Source organism: Papio anubis, chromosome 2, assembly GCF_008728515.1.
Source record: "Papio anubis isolate 15944 chromosome 2, Panubis1.0, whole genome shotgun sequence".
NCBI classification, from domain to species: domain Eukaryota; kingdom Metazoa; phylum Chordata; class Mammalia; order Primates; family Cercopithecidae; genus Papio; species Papio anubis.
In genome coordinates this window covers 130999231-131020479 of record NC_044977.1, presented here as the reverse complement: position 1 = coordinate 131020479, position 21249 = coordinate 130999231, and the positions used below count along the sequence as shown (strand labels likewise).

The window sequence follows — 21249 nt, the reverse complement described above, 5'->3', positions numbered from 1 at the left end:
ATGTCGGAAGTTACCAAGGCACCGTAACAGCTAGGAAACAGGAACTCTTTTGAAAGTGCCATGAAGGCTGGGTGCGGTGGCTCACACCTGTAATCCCAGCACTTTGGGAGGCCGAGGCGGGTGGATCACGAAGTCAGGAGATGGAGACCATCCTGGCTAACATGGTGAAACCCTGTCTCTACTAAAAATATAAAAAAATTAGCCGGGCACGGTGGCGGGCGCCTGTAGTCCCAGCTACTCGGGAGGCTGAGGCAGGAGAATGGCGTGAACCCGGGAGGCGGAGCTTGCAGTGAGCCGAGATCGCGCCACTGCACTCCAGCCTGGGAGACAGAGCGAGACTCCGTCTCTAAAAAAAAAGGAGAAAGTGCCATGGAAATGGGACATATGTCTTAGTTTTACCTCTTTGTAACCTTAGATCACACAATTTTATTTTGGGGCATAACAACCTTTACCTCAAGTATCATGTATAGAAATCAACTCTCAAGTTAAATCCTGTGTGACTAAAGATTTTCTGGTAGTCCTATCAAGCAAGCATCTTAAGAGGTAAAAAACAAAAAGGTTTTGTGAATACTTTTACATATTAAAACTACTCAGGTTCCCAAATTTAGTGTTTCTAACAGTGCCCCCAACATAAAACAAATGTTTTCAATGGGAACCATTTGGGGAACATAGAAAAACTGGAGGGAATACAAATTATTCTCTGATGGCTCAGAGAAGCCATCAGAAAAATTTGGGTATAAGAATGGGATATTAACATTAATTTACCTTGATATAATACAAATGGACATCAAGCTTGAATTGATACCAACAATTCTCAAGGGCCCAATTCTCACTGTTCTGTTGGGCTACCAAACAGGGTTAGTTGTGTTCCTGAGGCAATTTTTCTCTTTTTTGAATTGCGCTAAAGAAAAAAAGAAAAGTTCCTACCTTCTATGGAAATAAACAAAATTTTATCTTCCCACTCATGTTATTTCTTGGATTCACTACAAAAGAATTGTTCAGTTATTCACAACGCTTCATATTATAAATTGGCTAGAATATTGATGTGTGTCAATTGGTATACAAAAATTTAGGAAATGCTTTAGATTAACATTAAAATTTAGGAACCTTGTTTGAAGATTATTAGAGAGAAGCCAAGGGGAATCAGATGATGGATTCTTAGAATATATATGGTTTGTGTATACATAGTGCAATGGTATAAAAGTTTTATTCAGAAAAAAACTATCTTTGATATATCTCTGTAATTAATATAAAAACTTGGGTTTCAGAAACATTCTTGTGTTTTTGGAGTTCAGTGAAATAAAATCATATTGCACCCCAACATAACTGGTGTCTGTCACGTGAGTTCTTCGTTTGATAGAACCCCAGAGATATTAACGTAAATCTAAATTGATATACTATTATACTTAAAGTGATGAATTTTTTTCTTAGCTATACTACTAAAACATTCATTTTTCACTTGAAAGTCATTGACATTTTTTATGTAGTTATTTTAAAACGTTTTTATTGATATATGGACATGCATTTGAAACAAGATTTAGTATTAAATTTTGCATCTAGAAAGGTTTTATGAGAAGAATTGAAGGCTTAATACGGTTTAATAGACATGACCATGGATAACTATTTACTAAAGGACCAAATTGAAATCTACTTTAAAACATAATTTATATGGTCCTTTTCATTAAGGAGCTTTGATTACACTGTTGGTTAGACTGTAAAAGGGAACAACATATTTTCAAAAACAATTTGGCCTTAAGTTGTAAAGCCGAACATTTTCATTCTCTATCATTAAGTAATTTCACTTTTGGTATATATAGAGAAACTTTTGCGTATGTGCACCAAGACATAATACAAGAGTAATTCAAGAAATTATTGATCCTAATAGTAAAAACTTGGAACTTTGAACATCCACAGAAGATGAATATATAACTTATGGAACAGTCACACAATGGAGTATTACATAGCTGTAAAATGACTGATTCACAGCTATATGTAACAGTTTATAGCTATACGCAACAACATAGGAGGATCTAGAAACATAATAGTGAGAGAAGAAAACAAGTACCAGAGGACTATATACAGCAAGATACCACTTTTCATAAGGCTCAAATCCAAAACAAAACTAAAAAATATACTACTTAGGGATGCAGACATATATGATAAAGTTATTTTTTTAAAAGGGCAAGGCAGGTGGCTGAGGTGGGTGGGTTGTTTGAGCTCAGGAGTTTGAGAACAGCCTGGGCGACATGGCAAAACCCCGTCTCTACAAAAAATACAAAAATTAGCCAGGTGTGGTGGCATTCGCCTATAGTCCCAGCTACTTGGGAGACTGAGGTGGGAGGATCGCCTGAGCCAAGATAGTGTCACTGCACTCCAGCCTGGATGACACAGACCCTGTCTCAAAAAAAAAAAAAAAAAGAAAAAAAAAGGCAAGGGGATAGTAAAACATAAAATTCAGGATAGTAGGCTACCTGTAGAGAGGACAGGCATGGAAGTGGGATAGGGGAAGTTGGTATGAAGATATTGGTAACACTCCAGTTTTTTGGTTGGGTGCTGTGTTTATGCATGGTTGTTGTATTTCATAACAATACTTGAATGCTCTTTTATATGTATCCTTTAAAAGGTTATAATTACTAATAGAATGTCAGTAAGAGAGTCCTACTTAATGCCTACTACATATTTGTATACAGATGGCAGGAAAAATTTAAGAATATAAATCAAAGCGATAATTGAGAAATTTAAAACTGTGCAGAGAATTTCTACGTGTACAAGTTTCATATAAAATTTACTTGAAAGGATTTTAAAAATCATATTTATCATTCAGAGTCTCAGTAGATAAGTCACTTTACATTTTGTTTTTATGAGACAGGGTCTCATTCTGTCACCCAGACTGGAGTGCAGTGGTGCAATCACAGCTCACTGCACTGTCTGCCTCCCGAGTTCAGATGATCTTCCCAGTTCAGCTTCCTGGGTAGCTGGGACCACAGGCACATGACATTCCTGACTAATTTCTTGTATTTTTAGTAGAGACAGGGTTTCACCTGTTGCTCAGGCTGGTCTCAAACTCCTGGGCTCAAATGATCCGCCCACCTTGGCCTCCCAATATGTTGGGATTACAGGCGTGAGCCACTTTTTATCATGTTCTATGAGGTGGTAAAAAATAAAGTAGATAAGGACATCCTAAAACAACATCATACTAGAAAATAGATTTATTGGTTATCAAACTCCGTTTTAAAGACTTTTTAAACCTAAGAGCTACAATTCTGAAATATTTTTGAGAATACATTATTTTTAAAAGCTATATTTTTTTTATATACTTGCAGGGCTGACATGGGTTAATTGCAAAGTAGAAAACAATAATTGCCTGTAAACAGTTTTATCACTATTGTTGTATCCCATGAAAACCTAGGATTGCCATTAATTCTCTGTTTATTACCAGGTCACTTGCAATGGCAAAGTATTTGTATAATGCATATTTTATGGTACCTCTTTCCTCTGTGAAATTTTAACACTATTTTACTTTAGCAACAGATCTCTTAGGTGTTTATTAAAGAAGTACACTTTACTTGCACCCGTTTTCTGCCCCACAGGTATTCTCAATGGGTGAGGTAAATAGTCATGGTGAAGTGCTTATCCCAAAGGCTAAAAACAGAATTGAGGAATAAGAATACATGCATTCTTTTTGAGATTTCTGTAACAGAAATCTAGTGAAATATTAGTGGAGAAGCACAAAAATTAGAGTAATCATCTCAGTATCACTGGGCAATAATGGATGTTAGAGTATTGAACTGGTAATCAAAAGAACTGAGTTTGAATGTATAACCTCTTATTTGCTGAACAGTGATATTCACTTAACATCTTTTTGCTTCACTTTCCTCATAAACAGAGATAATAACTTCTATCTTCCTCAGAGGATTGTTAGGAGAATGAAAATAACATTGCCATACATGAAACACCTTTATAATCCTCACGAATATGCAAATGTTAGTTTGTCACTAGAGGAAGGTCTTTTTTCTTTTTGTAATATATTAAAATTAACAGTAAACTATAACAGAGTTTATTTAGGCATTTTTGGAAATTGCCACATAAACCACATGAATTTTTAATAAGAAAATGCGTATAGGGTCTGCATGAAAAAATATTTTACTGATTTTCACAGATGAACACTTAGATGTAAATGTCAAAGCATATTTCCACCAAATCTTCAGGATATTTAGATTTATTAATTAATTCATCAAGTCAAGCCTTGCTATGAAACCTCCAGGGAGATCATCAGTATGGTAATCTCTCTTCTTTACTTAGTTATGGGGGAAGAAGTCATGTCTCATGAGTGTCTGTTCTGCTCTCATCAATATAGGAACGTAGTGGACAGATTGGATGGGCCTTTGGGTTTGGAATTTTACCGCTTGCTACTCCAGGGCCTAGTTTGATTTGTAGTTCTGGAATTTTTATCAGCTTATCTGCAAGTTGCCTTTGCCACAGTGAAACGGATTCATGTACAGAAAGACTGACAATGCACCCGAGTGATTTGATAATTTACAGTAAGAAATATTGTAAACTTATCTTCAAAATAACACTTATGCATTACTTTTCTTTCTAGTTCCTAAAGGTTCTTTAATTCATTATCTCATTTTGGAACCTCTTGACAGAATGACTGAATTTATTTTAAACTGTTTATTTTCTCGATTTATCAGATGAAAATACCTGAAATGTAAAGCAGGACAGGAGACTATATCCTAGTTGTGAAAAATAACATACTGTTAGCAGTTCTTATCTCCTTCCTGTCTTTTGTACGCATGTTTATATTATTGAGATTATATTGTATATGCCATTTAAATGCTTACATTTTCATTTTTTTCTGCCTATGGTGGAAATATATAGCTTTTGTGGAAACTTTAGAAAAGTTATGGAAAATAGACAAAAGTCTAAAGCAGAAAATGAAAGCGGCATATAATCTACTACTGTATGAATGATTAACCACTGGGAACATTTTAGTGTATTTCCTTCCAGGACTTCTTATTTTTTATTTTTAGAAAAGGAATGGGGATCACATTAAGGCAGAAGTGTTTGTTGGGTGACAGACACTGGCTTGGCTGGGATCAAGCAGCCTCTCTGCTCTTCAGCCCAGCGGACTGGAAGAAGCAGATCAGCACTCTTCTTCCTGGACAGGGGTAGTGAAAATGAGTATTTTCCTTCAAAGCTCACTTCTTTCCGTATTTTAAGCGGACGCGGACATTGTTCTTTTCTCGTGCCTTCCCACCGTCAAGACCCACCAACACCTGCCTGCCCACATTTCGAGTTATCCTCCTCGGCTCCTGCAAGCCCGCACTCTTCTCCAGGGCGGCTACTCTCCGCTCATCCAGACTCCCGCCCCCAACTGAGCCTTCTTCCTGCGATGACCGAGGAGGTGGAAGGAGACCACCACTTCCGAGCTTCCAAGGGACCTTCAAACCTGAACCGCAGAGTCAGAGCCCTCGCCCCGTAGAAGAGTCAGGTGCGCCCGGGGGTCCCCATCGGAAGCTTCATGCCTCCCCGTGGAAAGGTTGCGAGCAGGCAAGGCCTTCGTGGCCGCTGAGTCCCCTGCTCCAGGGGCGGTGGCCGCTCTCAGAAAGAGCGGCCCTTCTCGTCCCTCCCGAGGTTATCGTCAGAGTGCACTTCCTTGGGGAAACAGAGGTCATTCTCTCGAGTTCCCCCTTTCTGCTGTTTTCGGGAGGAAGAAGGTCGCTAGACCCAGGCTAGCTCCCCGACTCTCGAGAGAGCCGGGAAGGCCTCTGTTGCTGAACGCCGAGACCGCGGCCAGCGGCCGCGTCGTCTCCCTATCGCTTTGCAAGCCGGGAGAAGTGCGTCCCTTCTCGCTTGCCTTATGCCTGGCGAAGAGGGGACCGCACTACAGTGCTGCCGCCGAAGGGGGGAACGCTCACGTGCAACTCTCGGCTTCCCAGTGAGCAGCAGTAGCTCCTGGAAAACCAACGCTAAGACTACCAGGGTCAGTATTAGCTTGTCTTAGGAGCCGGCACAGGGGGAAGGAACAACCATTCGCGAGAGCTAGATAGCTGACCTCCCTCTTTTCTCCCCCTTGGCTGGCCTGGACCGCCTGGGGCTGCGAGCGCGCAGCCGAGCCGAGCCGAGCAACGAGCTCGAGCCGATGCCGAGCTCGATGCCGAGCACGAGCCGAGCCGAGCCAAGCCGAGCCGAGCCGAGCTGGGAGGTGCCTGGGGAGAGGCAGGCAGAGCCCAGCCGGCCGTCTGCGGCTCAGTACTGATCGTGCCGCGTCGCCGGGCTCTGCGTACCCCTGCCTCTGCCCAGGCATCCGCAAAACTTTTATTCTCTGGGGCCCCAGGGGGTGTGTGAAGGAATTGGAACGTTCGGCCATCTCCGCGCTCCCTTACGGCGGCGACCGAGGGGACCTGCATCCCTTGTCCGCCGGGCTGTGGAGCCCTGCGCCTCACCTGCTGATCGCTCCCGGGAATCTCAAGGGGCACCCCCGGAGGGACCGCGCGGGCGCTGGCGCCCCTGAACTCTCCCGCTCACCGCGGCAGACCCGCCCGGCGCAACTTTAACTTGATTCCTCTTGCCCAATCGGGGCATCCGCGGCTGCTGCTGCGGCGGCTGCTGCTACCGCTGCCACCGCTGTCTCACAAAGGGGCTGAGGAGGGGAGGCGGCGCGGGCGGCAGGGACGGGCCTCCGGGCCGCCGAGGCGGGGAGACAAAAGGGAAGCTGCCTGTGCTCGCGCTGCCCGCTCGGAGCCGCCTGCTCGGCTGCCTCCGGCTGGGTTCCGCGAGCCTCGCCCCCACCCTCGGGCACTGCTCCACCTCCCTCCCGGCTGGCTGTCCCCGCAGTGCTCCCGGACCCGGCGAGCCTTCGGGGCGCGCGTCGCTGGTGGTGGTTGAGGCTCTAGCGATAATAAATGATAGAGGATACAATGACTTTGCTGTCTCTGCTGGGTCGCATCATGCGCTACTTCTTGCTGAGACCCGAGACGCTTTTCCTGCTGTGCATCAGCTTGGCTCTGTGGAGTTACTTCTTCCACACTGACGAGGTGAAGACCATCGTGAAGTCCAGCCGGGACGCTGTGAAAATGGTGAAGGGCAAGGTAGCCGAGATCATGCAGAACGATCGACTCGGGGGGCTTGATGTGCTGGAGGCCGAATTTTCCAAGACCTGGGAGTTCAAGAGCCACAACGTGGCGGTGTATTCCATCCAGGGCCGAAGAGACCACATGGAGGACCGCTTCGAAGTTCTCACGGATCTGGCCAACAAGACGCACCCGTCCATCTTCGGGATCTTCGACGGGCACGGGGGAGAGGTAGGAGCTACCTGGGGCTTTGTATTTGTGTCTGTGTATATATCGTGTGCGTGTGTGCGCGCGCGTGTGTGTGTGTGTGTGTGTGTGTATAAACAGGACAGCGTGTGCGCAGCGTGAGAGGATCTGGGTGCGAGGGGCGTGGTGATGACACCATGGTACCTGGCTGGACAAATGCGGCTCAAGTTGCCAAAAGCACTGCTGGATCCAGACTTCTTGGGGCTGAGGGTCCACTTTAGGGAAAGGAGAGTCATCCACAGCATATTTGTTGCTACTTAATACGAGGTTCCCAAGGCTGGAACCCAGCAAACACTGTGCTAGCTTAGGAAGGAGAATTAATGGTATCTCCAGTGAACTTTGGTCCCAGACCCCAGTGCCCTTGTTCTAGGGTTTGAGTTGAACTAGGCACAGAGAAGGAAGACAACATCTTTTATGCTTCATTAGGAAAAGAGACTATACCTGCAGAGCGAGCTCATTGAGGGTGAAGGAAGCTGTGACTCCTTCCCATCGCCTTCACTCTAGGGAGGAATCCGAGGGGCTGCTCTGCGCTTCTTTCCAACTCTATCAACTTTACAAGTGCAATCGGGCCAATTGACAGGAGCGCCTCGCTGGCCGCTTGTTTTTACCAGGAGCTCAGAGCAGGACCTAGATGTCTCTGGCCTTTGCAGAGGTGGCTATGCCCGCAAAGGAGGCGGTGCCTTGACCTCACCCTTGCGCCCTGGCGGGCTTGGGGGTGCAGAAGTCGCCCTGCTTCTAGATTCCTTTGTTTGTGGTTCATCTGGAAACAGGAGATAGCTAGAGGCCGGTTCAGTTCCCTCTCCCACATTTCAGCAGCACCCGGGTTGTGCGCTGAGGCCCAGATTTCCTGGAGGTTAGGCAAGGGTTGGCTCTGATCCTTGCGCACTGGCCCAGGCAAAGTGAGAGGCTAATGTGGCTCTAGCGCCATGCTCCAAAGAACACTGGACCAATCACCCCATCTCTCAATTTGGCAGTTTGTAACGGGTTCTTTGCCGCATACTCTTTGTTTTCCCTTTTGGCGGCATACTTTTCTTACTCTTAACCCCTTCCTGTTTTTGATTACACCCTTCCCCTGAACTCCCATACAAGTTTTCCCCCAACTTTCTTCTCTGCCCTCTGATCTCTGGGTAGGCTGTAGGGAACTGCAGGGACTGCCATTCTTTTTCAAGCATTTGCTTGTTCTTTGGCCTTTGTTTTGGGTAAACATTGAGAAAGCTTTCAACTGGATATCTCATCTGCATTCCTCACTCACCACTCTGCTAATCTTTTCATGCTACTGTGCCTACCTGCCTTGTAGAACCAACTTTGCCAAGAATGACAAACTTAGTAGGAAAACTCATTTGGTAGAACTGAAATCAGTTTTTGCCATTTTCCATCCACCCTAGCTTTTTTTATATTCTGTTTTTTCAGAATGCAAGTTTCTCACTGGTTGTAAATTTGTAACCTCTTGGGTAATGTTGGGATCCCCTCCCCTTGGTCACAGAGTAAGTGAAAGATGTAAAGTTAATTGAGGGAAAAGAGGCTGTGTACATGGGCAAAAACATGCCATAATGACAAAGTTGCCAGTATAATGGCTGATTTGTCTTCTTGGCTTGAAGTAGACTATCTGTATTTTCATTTTTTTGTGCCTAAATTCAGTGAGGGTGAAGGAAGCTGTGATTCCTTCCTTTGTAAATCATTTAATAAGCTTATATTTATTATATATTTTTATATTAAAGTTGGTGGCTGGTAATAATCTGCTTCTGGTCTTAGAAAGCACAGTTTTAATTTTATTAAAGATTTGATTGTAATAGTAATGTGGTGAAATTTTGGGTTGTGGTTGTCTGGGTGTGATGCATTGGCATAATTTTAGCCTTGGGTTAAAAAAGTGTAAGTGATTGGGTGATTTAAATTTTTTTTCTTTTAAGTTGATACTGTAAAACCTGAAATGTGCAGACCAAAACACTTTTCAGGTTGAAAATTTTCTAGTACTATCTTGTGGTAAAGGTACCCTCCAGAAAAGGGACACGATAAATGCTTTTATTTTACTAAAAGTATTTTACACGTATGTGGCTTGTCATTAAATTTTTTAACAACAAATGAAAAGATGATCATTGTTAGCCAAACCATGAAATACTTTTCTTTGTGCCTTACATTAAAAAGCATACTGTTTGCAAAATAATTGATATTATCAGTACTCTTAAAAATAGAATACTTGTTCTGTTCACAATCTCTTACCGTATGTAGCCAGTTAGTTCATTTTGGCTTTGTTTTAGGGCAAAATAAGGGGAGTGCTACAAAAGGAGTTACTTAGTTGCTATTGGGAGTATAACGGCGATGGATAATATTAGGTAGTTTCTCTCTTGCTTTTTCTTTATGTATAATCATTCAAAATCCTACCATCGAATTCTTGTGTGTTGTTTAGCTCCTTTAACATTCACCAGAGGAGGGTGCCACTGTTTGATTTTAGTATAGATGATGTTAACTCCTGTCACAAAAGAGGAAGCTTTTTCTGAACTTTCTATTATTTATGTATATTCTGTCTCTAGAATGGTACAGAAGATAAATGAGGAGTTTAATTTTATTTCTAGTAACTCACACTAATAAGGTAGGCCATCAAAAACTAGGGCCCATCTATAATTGTAGTGCTCTTTAGATGCAGAGGAGACATTACCTTGTATATCCTTCTATATCCATTTCATCTGTGTATATTAATTTCATCCCCCACCTTTTTTTTTTCTTTTAAGCTGAGATGCTGATAGCTGGAGAAGTTGTGACCTTCCTAAGGCTATGTGGCTAGTTCAAGGCCTTCAGTTTGTTGATCTCCATATGAAACCACTGGACAAATTGGCTTGAATATTTACCTAGATAGATGGTGCCCTGGGGATACAAGGGTGAATGAAATATAACCCCTATCCTCAAAAAGTTTCAGTCAAATGAGAGAGAGAGACCTCTATACCAAAAATTATAGTCATGGTACACTTAGAGTGTTATGGTAACACAGAGGAGGGACATTTAAATCAGATTGGGAGGTAGGAAGGCCCAGGAAAAAACACCTTGAAGATATTGTTTACTTTAAGATTAGAAGTATAGGTTTTGACTTGAGATCTGACTTTGAATCTGTGCTCTGCTTTATAGTAGCTGCAACATTGGACAAGTTGCTAAAACAACTTTATCTGGGAGTTTATTATCTAGAAAATAGGGATAATAATGTGTGTAAGGTGTGTCTTCATCAGTTGTATTATACCCTGTCTAGAGAAGTACCTAATGGAGAGAAGGATATGGAAGAGGAAAGGCCAAGAAGACAAGAAGTCTGCAGTGCTGGGGCAGCAATATTCAAGGGAGAGAGACTCTTCCCGTGCGAGCCACAGCTTTGATCACTATGAAGATGTATGTAGTGCAAGGATAATTTATTAGGTATCTCCCAAACTCTCTATATCTCAAGGTTCTAACTTTCAGTGGACTTCTGATTACTAATTCAGGATTTCAGTTATCCAGATATTTGAGAAAACTGTGTCGTGGCTTCAGGTGTAAATTTTCTTACAGTCAAAAGGAATATTCTCTATGATTAATTAGTAAGTTGGTATTCTGATTTGTACTTCAGCCTCTTATAGATTTGGGTTACCATGAGGTAGTTCCTCTTGAGCATATTTAACTGTGGATTCTTTGGCAAAGATATGTCTCTGGACTTTTTATGCTGAGGACCAGACTCTGTAGGGCTGTGTCTTCTTCTAGATGGATGAGATTTTAAAGAGCCTTATCTCAGTGGTCCTACAGGCCAGCTTCCTCCCTTGATTCTAACCATGATACTGTGTGTGGATGGTTCACTGTGTGTGTATGTGTCTAAAGGTATGGCAGTGATTGTTTTCTTATATAACAAGATCAAAACAACAAAAAGGTAAAAAGGAGCTCGTTATGTAAATTGATGTAGAAAGATTATTTTAAGATAAAAATGATTTTTATCTAGGAAAATCATTGTTTTTATGCTTACTTGTAATTTTTATTTACAGGCAAAAGGTGTTTTGTTGTTGTTGTTTTTTATTTTTTTAATACTATCTAGAAGAAGTGTCACTAAATCCTTTGGCACCTCTATCAATGTTTATGGGTGAAGCCTAGCTAGAAGAATAGTTGTTATGTGCTCCATATGTTCATGAGCATTATTTTATTAAAGGTCTTATGTATCTTGACAATTGACACACAGCTTGGCCAGTGGTTAAAGCCTAGAGTTCTACATTTTGCATGAGGGAGAAGCCATACTTCAGGCGCTTGCCAGGGACTGCAGTCTTGAGGCTCAGCACTTCTCAGAAGCTCAGAAAATAAACTGCTTATGGAGGGTTGCCTGAAGAATATATATATATAGTCTGGTTCTTTGGATCAGTGGTTCTTAACTTTTCTTGAGTCATGCTGCTCTTTGAGAATGTTATGAAACTACAGACATATTCCCCAGAAAAAAGGACATGCATATCAAATTTTCTTTGTAGTTTCAGAGACAAGTGGATACATGAAGCCTCTGGATTTCAGGTTAGTCTAGATAGAATAAAATCTGGTTTTGATACATTTAGATCTTCAAGAAACTGTGTATCTGAACCCCTTGCTTGGCCCTCCTGCTTTCCTCTCCATCATTTGCTTTTATTGAATTGTTTGCTGTCATTTGCCTATGAGGGTTGTTTGGAGGAATAGTCTCCTCAGCTCTGAGAAATCAACTGCAAGAATGTTGTTGAAAAATCACTTGTTATATTATATAGTATCATTTTAATGAGGACTGAGGGAGAAACATTACTCTATTACCTATTTATCTTAAGGAGGCTGAATTGTGTAACTGATTGGGCCATCCTGGGTTTGTTGGCTGCTACAAGTATTAAGAGCCAAACCTCTGACCTACCTCTAGCGAATGTGCAGACTTTTATGGAATACATTCATCTGGTACGTGAACCTCACTCCTAGGAAAGCTTATCTTTCCTACACTCAATTTTCCTTTATCTCATTTGTATTAGCCTGTTTTCACACTGCTGATAAAGACATACCTGAGGCTGGGCAATTTACAAAAGAAAGAGGTTTAATGGACTTACGATTCCACGTGGCTGGGAAAGCCTCAGAGTCATGGTGGAAGGTGAAAGGCGACGTGTCTCACATAGTGGCAGACAGGAGAAGAAGAGGGCTTGTGGAGGGAAACTTCCCCTTATATAATCATCAGATCTGTGAGACTTATTCACTATCATGAGAACAGTGTGGGAAAGACCTGCCCCCATGTTTCAAATTACCTCTCACCCAGTCCCTCTCACAGCACGTGTGAATTCAAGATGAGATTTGGGTGGGGACACAGCCAAACCATATCACCATTTTTCTCTTCTCTTAGATATGTCATTTTAGCTTGTATTATATGTATTTATGTAAGTTTCATTAGATCCTTCTGAAATAAGATACACATCTGAATAAATAAATAATGAGTGGCACAGTGAATGATCTGCTTTTCAGACATTATAGCTGCTGTTAGTAAATATTCGACTTTCACATTATGATGTACAAGAGGCCTAGGGATTTTGTGTGGATAAGTGCCTTATGGTTTAAGAGAAGATTCTGATTATTTTGGTTTAATGTGGCACATTAAAGTTTCTGCAAAAAAAAATTTTTTTTCAATGAAACTCTCTTTCCTATGCCTGTACTTGAAGACCTTTTTGTACGGGAATGTAGGAACCTGAGTGCTGACCTTGCTGCATCTTCTGAACAGGTTGTTAAGAAATTCGGTTCAATTAAGCCAACATTTTCTGTATAGTCTGGCACCTGTGAAAAGCAGTGTTATGCTCTGTGTGATGTCTAAAAATGACTTGGTGCATTCTGTACCCTCAGGGAGCATTCTGTCTACTTGGAGAGATGAGCATTTTAAAAAAAATAGCAGAGTTACAAGATGCCTGCCACCTACAAGTGTGCGATGGCCTGACTGAAGGAGCTTGGAGAATTTTGGATAATTTTGAAGAGGAACTGACATTTAGTTGTGTCCTAGCATTTCTGTAGACAGCGATTGGGTGGAGGAAGGAGGGGAAGATGACATTAGAGGTTGAGGGAAAAATATGGAAATGGTACAGAGGAAATAAAATGCAGGTACCATTGGAAGAAGGCAGGTAGTCTTATTTGTCAGGAGTAGGCTTTCCCCAACGGTAATCATTCTAGAAGCTCATTCATTATTTTTTTCCATATTCAAGTACACTTTGTGTTTTGATATACTTAACATTATTTTTAAATTAACTGTTTTTTAATGTTAAGTATATTTATTTGAAAAAGAAACTTTATATCAGCACCGGGAGTGGAAAATGAAATTCTTGGCCTTTAACCTGCTGAGATACTGTCTCCATCTTGATGTAGTAGAATGATTCTAAAAAGATTTATCTCCTAGTCTCTGGTTGTCTCTAGAGTTCCTCTATCCTCCTCTCCTTGCTTTTTTATGAGGAGAAAAGGTGGCTTTTAAAATTTAATTGCCAGCCATAATTTGAAGCAAGGCAGCCTGCTTGCTCCCTTTGCAGGTGGAGAGCACTTTACAGTGATGCTACTTCATGAGCAGCTCTGGTTTGGAGGATCCCTTTCCACTGTGACTCATGTGACAGAAGATTTTATTTGTATCATGCCTCCATGGGAAACACAGAGTTATGGGCAATGTTTCAGCATAAATTCCATCCTCATTTTTAATACAGGTAAATGGAAAGAGATTATAGGAATAAAACTGATGTTTTTCTAGGTAGTTTAAAAAAATAAATAATTCACAACTAAGGTACTTGAACCATTATGGATAACAAATTGCTTGTGACATAACTTACAATGACAAAAATATACCAGTATGCTAGGTCCCCCTGTTGAAGAGCCATGGCCTGGGGTTTGGGATACACACAGGTGAGGAGAGTGGGAGATGCTGCTGGAACTACTGTTAGCACTATTATTGAAGCCGTGCTGAGGAGCCTGGGCCATATTCTGTATATATTGGAGAGCTACTGTATAGGAATGGCACAAAGTCCATGCTTTAGTAATCCTGCTCCTCTAAACTATATGGAGGATTGATGTGAACTAACAAGAAAGAAGTATGAGGGGAGAGGGTCAATTGGGAAGCTTGAGACAGAGCTGTGAAGATGAAACCCAGGAGTGTGGGCCATTGTTGAAAGAGAGGGAGAGGATGTGATGGGAGTGGATAACTCTTGAGGTGGTAAGACTGATGTCAGGGTTTCCATAACTTTTGTTACCATTTTAGTAATTCTACTTAATGAATGTTAAAATAAATCTACAGCAAGTCAAATATATTTTAAAGTAAACTAATTTTAAAATTATAAAAATAATATGACTCCATGATAGATACAGAAAACAAGAAATATTCCTTCAAATCTTATTACCCTGTCACTTCTACTGTTACATTTTTGGTGTATTGCTTGCTGGTCTTTTTGTTTGTTTGTTTGTTTCTTTTTTGGCGGGTGGGTGGACAGGATCTGTCTTTGTTGCTGAGGCTGGATTGCAGTAGCACGATCATAGCTTACTATAGCCACAAACTCCTGGACTCACATGATCCTCCTGCCTCAGCCTCCTGAGTAGCTGGGACTATAGGCATGTGCCACTGTGCCCAGCTTCACCTTTTTAAAAACAGTATGCATTTTAAATATAATTTTACATAATTATAAAAATATACATATGTAGATTTAAATCTTGTTGTTTTTCTTTGTATAATTCTATAAACATACTGTCATTTTGCCCTATAATGCTTTATATTTGATTTGTTTTTTTATTTATTTTAATTCTGTCTCTCTCTCTTTTTTTTTTTTTTTTTTTAAGACGGTGTCTCGTTCTGTCTCAGGCTGGAGTGCAATAGTGCGATCTAGGCTCACTGTAACCTCTGTCTCCTGGGTTCAAGTGATTCTCCTGTCTCAGCCTCCCGAGTAGCTGGGACTGCAGGCACCCGCCACCATGCCCAGCTAATTTTTGTATTTTTTAATAGAGACAGGGTTTCACCATGTTGGCCAAGCTGGTCATGAACTCCTGACCTCAGGCAATCCGCCCTCCTCAGCCTCCCAAAGTGTTGGGATTACAGGCATGTGCCATCGCGCCCTGCCTGTTTTAATTCTTTACATTTATGTTTTGAATATGTTTTTTAGTGATAGAGCAATATTTTATTAAGTAGATATTTGAGAAATTACTCAACTGCTTCCTTATTGGTATACACTTAGGCTTCTCTAACTTCTTACCATTGTAAATACCATTGTAATAAATCTTTTTGTGCTTCTACTGTAGTTTGGATTATTTCTCTAGGGTGGGTTTCCAGAAGTGGGATTTCTGGATCAAAGGAGTAAAGGAGAAGCCACCATTACTGATGGTAATAATAATTGCTGACATTTATTGAGTATGTATAATATGCCAGGCAGTATTTATAAAGTACTTTATATGTGTTATCTAATTTTAATTCTGATAAGAGTTTATGAGGTAGGTACTATATTATCCCCCATTTTGTAGGTGTAGAAATTAAGGCACTGAGAGGTTAAGTAATTTGCCCATGGTCTCTCACAGCTTGTGGGTGGTGAAACTAGGGTCTGAAACTGCGATTCAGACTTAAAAGCTCCCTGCCTCCAAAGCCTGTACCATCAGTTTTTGGTTGACGCCCTACAGAGCTCCTAATTTGGTCAATGAACTGCTGATAACATTGTTATGTGGATACTGCCTAGTCTTCTCGATTTGCTTAGTGGGACTTTGGTTTTCTCATATGACTGTGACAGATGGTGGTGTTTTTGAAAACCCTACGCTGCTAACCTTGGTAGGTTGATCTTGTAATTACCTAGAAAAGTCCTGTAGTTAAAAAAGACTGGGGTCAGAAGTCAGAGCAGGTGATGCTTCACATTCAAACATCTGTTCTCATCTACCCTGCTTCTTTGCTGGCAGAATCTCTATCCCACTACAGAAAATCTGCAATATTTTTGCCTGTTGGCTCATGAAAGGCTTTCATAGAAATTATAGTGGTATTAGCATAACCAGTCACAATAAACAAAAATGATTTATGTTTTATTTTACTTCAAAGTACCAAAGGCTTGACTTTAGGATCAATATGTAGGAGTGTGGATGTGTTTGCATAATTTTTCTTTATATTCAAGCTTTGACTTTTTCTTTTTTCTTTTCCAGGATCAAAACAGCTTCCTATTACATATATTGTTAATTTTAAACAGCAAATATCATTTTCTCATTTGTTTATAATACTGAGTTGGTATGTTTAGTTTGAGTGGATGCTAATTCTGTGTTTTCATTCTAGAAGGCTACTTAATACATTATTTTCTTAGCCAACCGTAAGTTAAGTCAAGCTTTGGTTATAGCTAGTTATAATCTGTTTTTAATAGAAATCTTCAAAGTCAAAATTTAAACAAACAAAAGAAGCCATCCTTTTCAAAATAGTTAATGTAATGATAATCCCTTTTATAGCTTTGTTTTGTAATTCTAGGCCCTCCTTTGTAAAGTACAGAGCATTTTTATTAATATTTATGTAGGTAAAAATCATGCATATTGATAAACTAATATACTTTCAATAAAGTTGAAGTCTATGCTATGAAAAACTGCTTAAAAAGTGAAGACATGTGATATGGTCTGGGTCTGGGTCCCCACCGAAATCTCACCTTGTATTGTAATTTTCGTGTGTTGAGGGAGGGACCTAGTAGGAGGTGAAGAGGGGGTTGGGGGGATTAGATCATTAGATCTGGGGATTAGATCATTAGATCATTAGACCCCCTTGCTTTCTCATGATAGTGTTCTCAAGAGATCTGATGGTTTTATATGAGGCTTTTCCCCTCTTTGCACTTCTCATTCTCTCTCCTGCCACTCTGTGAAGAGGTGATTTCCACCATGATTGTAAGTTTCCTGAGGCCTCCCCAGTCATGTGGAACTGTGAGTCCATTAAGTCTCTTTTCTTTATAAATTACCCAGTCTCAGGTATTTCTTCATAGCAGCGTTAGAATGGACTAATACAAAATGATATTTTACTTCTGAAATAAAAGAAGCTACAAGCCTTGATCACTTGATTTCTCTGGAGTTTTTTTTTTCCCCTTCTCTTTCTCTGTTTCTTGAGAATAGGGCCTAATTTAATGGAACCTTAGCTGCTTCCAACTTTTCTGGAATTAAGGAGGGGCTTGATACTTGAGTCTGTTAAGATTGAGACTTAACCTACTTTCTTCCATTCCTAGAAGACAAGAGAATTCCTGTCTGCCACTGGGCGTGAGGCTCCTGAAGGCAAGTTTGGGGCCATTGCATATCATAGTGCAAGATGTACACTGTACAGTGATACTAGGTGGAGAGACATTATTTTCTAATGTGTGCAGAACTGTCTGCTCCCCAAGCTAGACATCTGTGGGTCTACAATAACTTGGAAACTTTTCTAGTTTGTACAGAAGCTAAAGGCACCATAGCAGTAGGCTGTATTTCTGAGACTCACAGACTTTTTACCATACCATTAGTGCCCTCCATGTCCTGCTCTTGTATGAGCAGTTAACAGATCATGATCTTTGTGTCTTAGTTTCTTTTTCTTTTCTTTTCTTTTTCTTTCTTTCTTTCTTTTTTTTTTTTTTTTTTTTTTTTGGTCTAGGATCTCACTCTGTCACCCAGGCTGGAGTGTAGTGGCACCATCTCGGTTCACTGCAAACTCCACCTCCCAGGCTCAAGTGATCCTCCCACCTCAGCCTCCCAAGTAGCTGGGACTACAGGTGTGTGCCACCATGCTTGGCTGATTTTTTGTATTTTTGGTAGAGATGAGGTTTTGCCATGTTACCGAGGCTGATCTTGAACTCCTGAGCTCAGATGATCCACTCGCCTTGGCCTCCCAAAGCGCTGGGATTACAGGTGTGAGCCACTGCACCCAGCCTGTGTGTCTTAGTTTCTAAATCAAAGACCAGTTGTCTATTGCATGTCAGTAAACCTTGTGACTTCTCTGGAGTAGTGAACACTTATTTGCATTTGCTTTTCAACATTAATATTGCAAATTTTGGTCCTTATAAATATGAGTGGTGATTTAATGCCCTATAGCAGTAAATCTTAAATATTTCAAATTGTATTTTTAAGAAGAGGGTTTATATTCAGCACTACTCTTGAACAGCAAAGTTTTTAATCTAAAATATGGCATAAAAATTTATTCTCTTAGTTATGAGATTGCAATAGGGCAGAAACTGTTTTATTCTGATAAGTGTATACAATTTCTTTTTAATCTAGTAAGTGCTTTCATTTATCGTTTTTAATTAAATGAATTAATTTTCAGTTAAATTAGTCACTGGATATTCTCTGGCCAAATAAGTCTCTTAATGACACTGTCAGGATTTTATGGAAATTGAGACATAGTAGGATCTTTGATCAGAGTGTTTATCTCTTTGCTCCATAGATAATGAAGTGCATTTTCTATAACAGCTGGTTTACGTAGTTATATGATAGATATGTTCCAGAGTTTGAGATTAAGAAGTTTTTACTTCTGTTTTATTTTAGCACTTACATGTTTTTCTAAATTTGTCTTTCTGAGTTTTCTCTCTAGATAGGTCTGGCAGGGATTTTTGAATTGTCATGTAATCCAAATATAGTGCCTAAGGCTTCACAGCTACATGAAATATCTATTTTTAAAGACTTTCATCAAGGAGATTCCACATTTTCCCTGGATAATTTTTTTCACTGTAATCCTTTCTCTTAAGAAATTCATCTCTATATGTGAACTAGGTCCCTCTGGTTTAAGACTATTTCTTCTAGTCTGGCTTCATCAGAGAGAGATAAATAAAGATTAGGTTGTTACCATTTTAAAACTGGCAAAACTATGATATTAATAATTTTTTATCTTCCCCTCAAATTAAATATTAACATTAAATTTATGTGAGAAGTACTCATCTCAAAAAAAGGGAAATTCAATGTAATTTCTACCAAAGACAGAATAGTTTCTAGGTAATCAGTAGTGGCTTCTGTTTGTAAAGAGCTAGTCTGGCAATAAGGAAATGTCCTCTTACAGATCGGTTAGTTTTGTCTGTCATAAGTCTCTGTTGTCAGAGACTTATGCTACAGGTGGAGTGGGTTCTAGCTGGCCACCTAGATGGTACATTATTGGGAAGTTTTTGGTTGCAAGTAACAGAAAACTCAAGTAGAAGCAGATTAAGCACTGGAGACAGTTATTATTTCACATAACAAAAAGGCCCAAAAGAGGCTTTTGATCTAGCAGCTCAATGACTTCAAGGCTCTAGTTCAGTGTCTCAGAAATTCTCTTCAGTTTTCCCTCATGGTTGCAAGATGTGATACTCTGAACTGCTGCAGTCGTCTTTGTATAACTACATCCAGAGACATGAGCAGGAAATTATACCTGTCTCGTTCTTCTTTAAGCTTCAGGAAACCTCTCTAGAAAGTACTCTTCATATCTTATAGGCCATAGTTGTATCACATGTTCATGCCTAAACCAATGACTTGGTCATGGGAATGTGATCAGCGTGATTAGTCTTGACCCATCATAATTCATTCTGGATCTGACGGGGAGCCCAGCCTCTGGAGGACATGACAACTTAGAAAGGTGAACAAAACTAGAATTGTATTAGCTAGGAAGAAGGAGAAGTGGAAATGGTTGTTGGGTGAGCTGCACTGGTGGGAAGGGGGTTTAGAGAATGTTGCTTGTTCTGCATGTTAGCAACCTCATTGGAGAATGTTGCTGTAAAGTGTATAACACTGATGTGGGGGAAAATAATAGAGGACTTCAGAAAAGAGTAAGCCTTCTTATTTTTGGATTGCCTTAGGGATGGTTTTATTTTGGAGCTGAGACATAAATTTGGTATTTTAGGATCCCATCAAGTCTTAAAAAACTACTAGTAGGTATTAGGTTGGTGCAAAAGTAATTGCAGTTTTTGCCATTAGTTTTCTAACTCAGGTTTTTTCTCTGCTGTGTGAACTAGTGATCAGGAGGGGTCTGAGTGTTTGGAGAACGACAAGGTGGGTTTTTTATTTTTTCTAATATATAACTGTGTATTCACTATAGTTAGTGCTGCTGATGAATGTGGAAATATTATAGTAGTTCTTCTGTTGGCTATCCATTTTTACTTTACTATCTCCTGTTTTAGACAATGAATTTGTTGGTCAAATTCAGTAGGATTTTTGTTCTTTAATTATTAGATATTGTATTATTTTGTTTTAAAATATTCGAGTCTACTCCAGGCCAAAGAGGGGATTCCTGGGAGGGTAGGACTTTTTGTACCCATTTTGGAGGGGACAACCTTACAGTGGTCTAGGCTACAGTGAGAGAAGAGTGTAAAAGACTTTTCGGTAGGCCAAATGAGTGCACTTGGAGTAAATTCTGTGTATGAGGATGAAGTACTCATCCTTCTGCGGCTACTATAAACTGATTACAATGAGGCCATCTTTTCATTATGTTTTCTGGTGTGATTATTGTCAATTTATAAAAATGCTTACTGACTCAACTTCCTATTTAGCTTTAGTAGCATTTCTGGTGATTCATTCTCTCTCTACTTTTTTTCTTTTCTTTCTTTTTTCTTTTTTTAAAGATATGCCATCATATTGACTACAGATAATATAATTTTGTCTCCTACTTTCTAGATGTACTTTTTTGTTTTTGTTTTCTCCCTCATTTCATTAACCAGAACTCAAAGAACAATGTTTTTTGATACTGATGATAGTGGATGTTATCATGTTCTTGTGTTTGAGATTATTTAAAAAGTTTGAGATAAAGGGAATGTAAAAATGCCTTCAGTTTATGGATAATGGGGTAAATTTTCTTTACTGATGTAATGAAAGATGAAAACCAGTAGAAAGTAAGGGCCAAAGAAGAAAGGATATTTAAAGTATAATAATATAGAGAATTAATAATCACAGAGTGGACTAGAACTTATGTAGATATAATGGTAAAAACCAGCATGCATTGATTACATAACGGGAAGAACAGATACTGTAGTTTTTTCTTTGGAGAAAAGTATCATCA

At 40.1% G+C, this 21249-nt stretch overlaps 1 protein-coding gene across 5 annotated transcripts in view; it reads left to right on the top strand.

Moving 5' to 3' along the window:
• The first annotated feature begins 6161 nt into the window (after positions 1-6161).
• The window catches only part of PPM1L (protein phosphatase, Mg2+/Mn2+ dependent 1L), a 301919-nt gene continuing 286831 nt past the window's right edge, over positions 6162-21249 (top strand). For 4 of the 5 annotated variants that reach the window (XM_021934710.2, XM_017955743.3, XM_021934707.2 and 1 more), the window contains exon 1: positions 7210-7307. Coding sequence is in view for 1 of the 5 variants with exons in the window: in XM_017955741.3 (XP_017811230.1) it covers positions 6909-7307 (399 nt within the window). In the remaining 4 variants the exon portion in view is untranslated. Of the gene's footprint in view, positions 7308-21249 lie in introns of all 5 variants that reach the window. The other variant, XM_017955741.3, reaches the window with a different exon arrangement.